The sequence below is a fragment of the Octodon degus genome, unplaced genomic scaffold (genome assembly GCF_000260255.1).
Source record: "Octodon degus isolate 3935 unplaced genomic scaffold, OctDeg1.0 scaffold00255, whole genome shotgun sequence".
NCBI classification, from domain to species: domain Eukaryota; kingdom Metazoa; phylum Chordata; class Mammalia; order Rodentia; family Octodontidae; genus Octodon; species Octodon degus.
In genome coordinates this window covers 395,369-398,373 of record NW_004524831.1, presented here as the reverse complement: position 1 = coordinate 398,373, position 3,005 = coordinate 395,369, and the positions used below count along the sequence as shown (strand labels likewise).

Sequence of the window (3,005 nt, the reverse complement as noted above, 5' to 3'; positions counted from 1 at the left end):
TCAAAGTGGTTGGGATAGATATATAGTTGTATTTTCTTAATGAATAGAATGATTTGTTCTAATGGTGTTTGTAAATAGGATCACAAGTCCTCATCTTGTACAGCAATTAACCACTAGGAAGAATATATGCAGTGTGTTAGTTGTTGAAACTGTACTTTCGATTTGATTTGAAACTGTCTCATTGCTATCTGTTTATCAATAAAACTTTGAAAACAAACAAACAAACAAAAAAAAAAAAACAAAATGGGTCAGAAGAGAGTTATTTGTTTGTCTGGGGTTGATACTCCTACAGTCAGGACCAGTGTTCCTCTTAGGGAATTTAAATGTTGGCTTTAACAGTCTATGCCATTACAATGTGCACTAGATGATTTTACCAAAGTAAAATGGTTGGATTTTTTCCCTTCACAGCCTCTTTTTTATATAGCTATCACTCTTTTCACCTTTCCAAGGTTGTTTATCTTGAACCAATTCCACACTCACATACCATGTTTACTGATGGCTCTGGCTGCAGTAAGAAGCCTGTCTTAGTATCTGAAGCCCTTCAGTCAGGGACATAAATATTTTCTTCAATACAAAAGGCAGAATTTGGTACTATTGTTGAAGCTTTCCAAATAACATATGGAGGTGGTGGTAGGAAAGCTATGTGTGTGTCAATTTAAAACATTTTTGTGTGTTGTAAATTCTTGAACTACTTACATGCACTTTTCTCTGCCTTCTGCTCTTATTAATGCAAGAGTACTGATTCATGTTTACTTGTACATCTGCTGGAAGTGATTCAAAGCTAAAATGCAACATTCTGAGACTCTCTAAAGGATCTCAGCCAAGATAATCTTGAGAACTTGATCCTAAGTGGAATGAACAAAAATGTAAAAAGTATATATGTAGAAGGTTATACGTACAAGAGATACATTTTTAACATGATAAGATTTTCTATGATAAAAATATTATAGCCTTTAAATCTAGAAACTTGATTCTTTATGATCCGAGACTGAAGGACACAATTTCTGTAGTCCAGAAGGAGCCCAAGAATTTGTAGATATCAGTAGAGAGCCCTACTGGGGGTTGGTTTTAAAAATCCAAATGAGGTTGACTCGCCAGAGGAAGAGGTGGGGGCGGCGGGGGCTGCAATGGCGGCTGCGGGTGGCGCGGGCCCGGCCATCCTGCAGGTGGCCGGCCTCTACCGAGGCCTCTGCACGGTGCGCAGTCGGACCCTGGGCCTGGGGTTTGTTTCACCTGCTCAGCTGCGCGTGTTCCCCGTGTGCCGCGGCTCAGGCCAGCCCTCTGGGGGCGCGGACGGCAGCGGGGTCGGGCCGAGCTGGAGGCCAACCCCTTCTACCAGCGCTACCGGGACAAGATCCAGCAACTGCGCAGGTCCGACTCAGCTGCTTTTGAGTCACGCCTGGAAAAGCGCACTGAGTTTCAAAAGCAACCAGTGGGGTACTCTAGGCAAGGTGATTTTGTCAAATGTGTGGAGCAGAAGACAGATGCCTTGAAGAAACAGCTTGTGAGCAAAGGATTCACTAAAGACAAGACTCTCAGTTCTATCTTTAACAATGAGATGGTGAAAGACAAAACTGCAGAAGAAATAAAACAGATTTGGCAGCAGTATTTTGCAGCAAAAGATACAGTCTACGCAGTCATTCCCAAAGAGAAGTTTGATTTGATGTGGAACCGGGCTCAGTCCTGTCCAACATTTCTGTGTGCACTGCCAAGAAGGGAAAGTTATGAGTTCTTTGTTGGACAATGGACAGGTACTGAACTCCACTTCACTGCACTTATAAATATTCAGACCCAAGGGGATGCTGCAGCCAGCCAGTTGATTTTATATCACTACCCTGAACTTAAGGAAGAAAAGGGCATAGTGCTAATGACAGCAGAAATGGATTCCACATTTCTGAATGTTACTGAGGCACAGTGCATCGCCAATCAAGTTCAGCTCTTCTATGCCACTGATCGTAAAGAAATCTACGGGTTAGTGGAGATGTTTAACTTCAGACCAAATGAATTCAAATATATGTCTGTCATCGCTGAATTGGAGCAAAGTGGACTTGGAGCAGAACTGAAGTGTACTCAGAACCAGGATAAGACTTAGAACTATAAAGGCTGGCCCTTCACTAGTAAGCTCAGCCCTGGATAGTATAAGAAAACCACCCCCCATCCCAGTCTCAAGAGCTCAGCATCTATAATAAGCAATCTGTAAACAGTTGCCCTATGTGCTTCTTGCAAGAAGTGGTCATGGAAATGAGCCTTAATACTTAACATTCAGGAATAAAGGTACCAACATATTTAATAATCACCTCTCAGCATATTTGAGGTTTCCTTTTAAATGTTTCTAGCCAAGAGACAGCCAGGGGTCTTCAGGATAGTTCATTTGACTTCATATAATATAGTGCAGTTGCATTTTGGCTACTGTGACTTGTAGCTTCTGGTTCTGCATCTTTATGAACTTTAGACAGGGTAATGTTTGAAGACCTGCTGAAGTTAGATGTGGGCTTTATATAATCTTCCCATATGCCAATCAGTTGGCCAAAGGCATAATCCCAAGTATCCTGTTTAGTCTCTAAAGCAAGAAGATATTCCCATCAGGATAAAGAATTCATCTAGATGCCCCCCATAGTTATTATCTTTAGTGCAGCTGGTTTGAGGCATCAACAAATTTCAGATACAGTTGTATTAACAGGTACAGTGCCTAAATATTGTTGAACTATCAATTACAGCATCTATTCCTCTAGCTGTGCTTGCTAGAGGTTGTGTGTTTGAAGGAAGTAAATCAGCACAGTGTAAATAAAACATTTTTCTAAGTAAAAGATCATTTCAGATGTGCATGATTTTTTAAACCAACTCTAAGCACTATATGAAGAAGTAGATGTGAGTACATGTTCTCAGATTGAGTATAGGGAAAATGTAGCAATAAAATAAAATCTGGCTTATAGTCTTTGTTATACAAAATAGTGAAATCTAAGCTATGTACTGTCCATAGTTTCAGTGCTATGTGCTGATTTTAT

General features: G+C 40.7%; 1 protein-coding gene across 1 annotated transcript in view; it reads left to right on the top strand.

Moving 5' to 3' along the window:
* Positions 1-2,809, top strand: part of LOC105740978 (ATP synthase mitochondrial F1 complex assembly factor 1-like) — a 3,722-nt gene extending 913 nt beyond the window's left edge. The window contains 2 exon segments of the mRNA XM_012512662.2: positions 1,086-1,307; positions 1,310-2,809. Coding sequence (XP_012368116.1) covers positions 1,086-1,307; positions 1,310-2,092 — 1,005 coding nt within the window. The 3' untranslated portion in view covers positions 2,093-2,809.
* Positions 2,810-3,005: the final 196 nt, after the last annotated feature.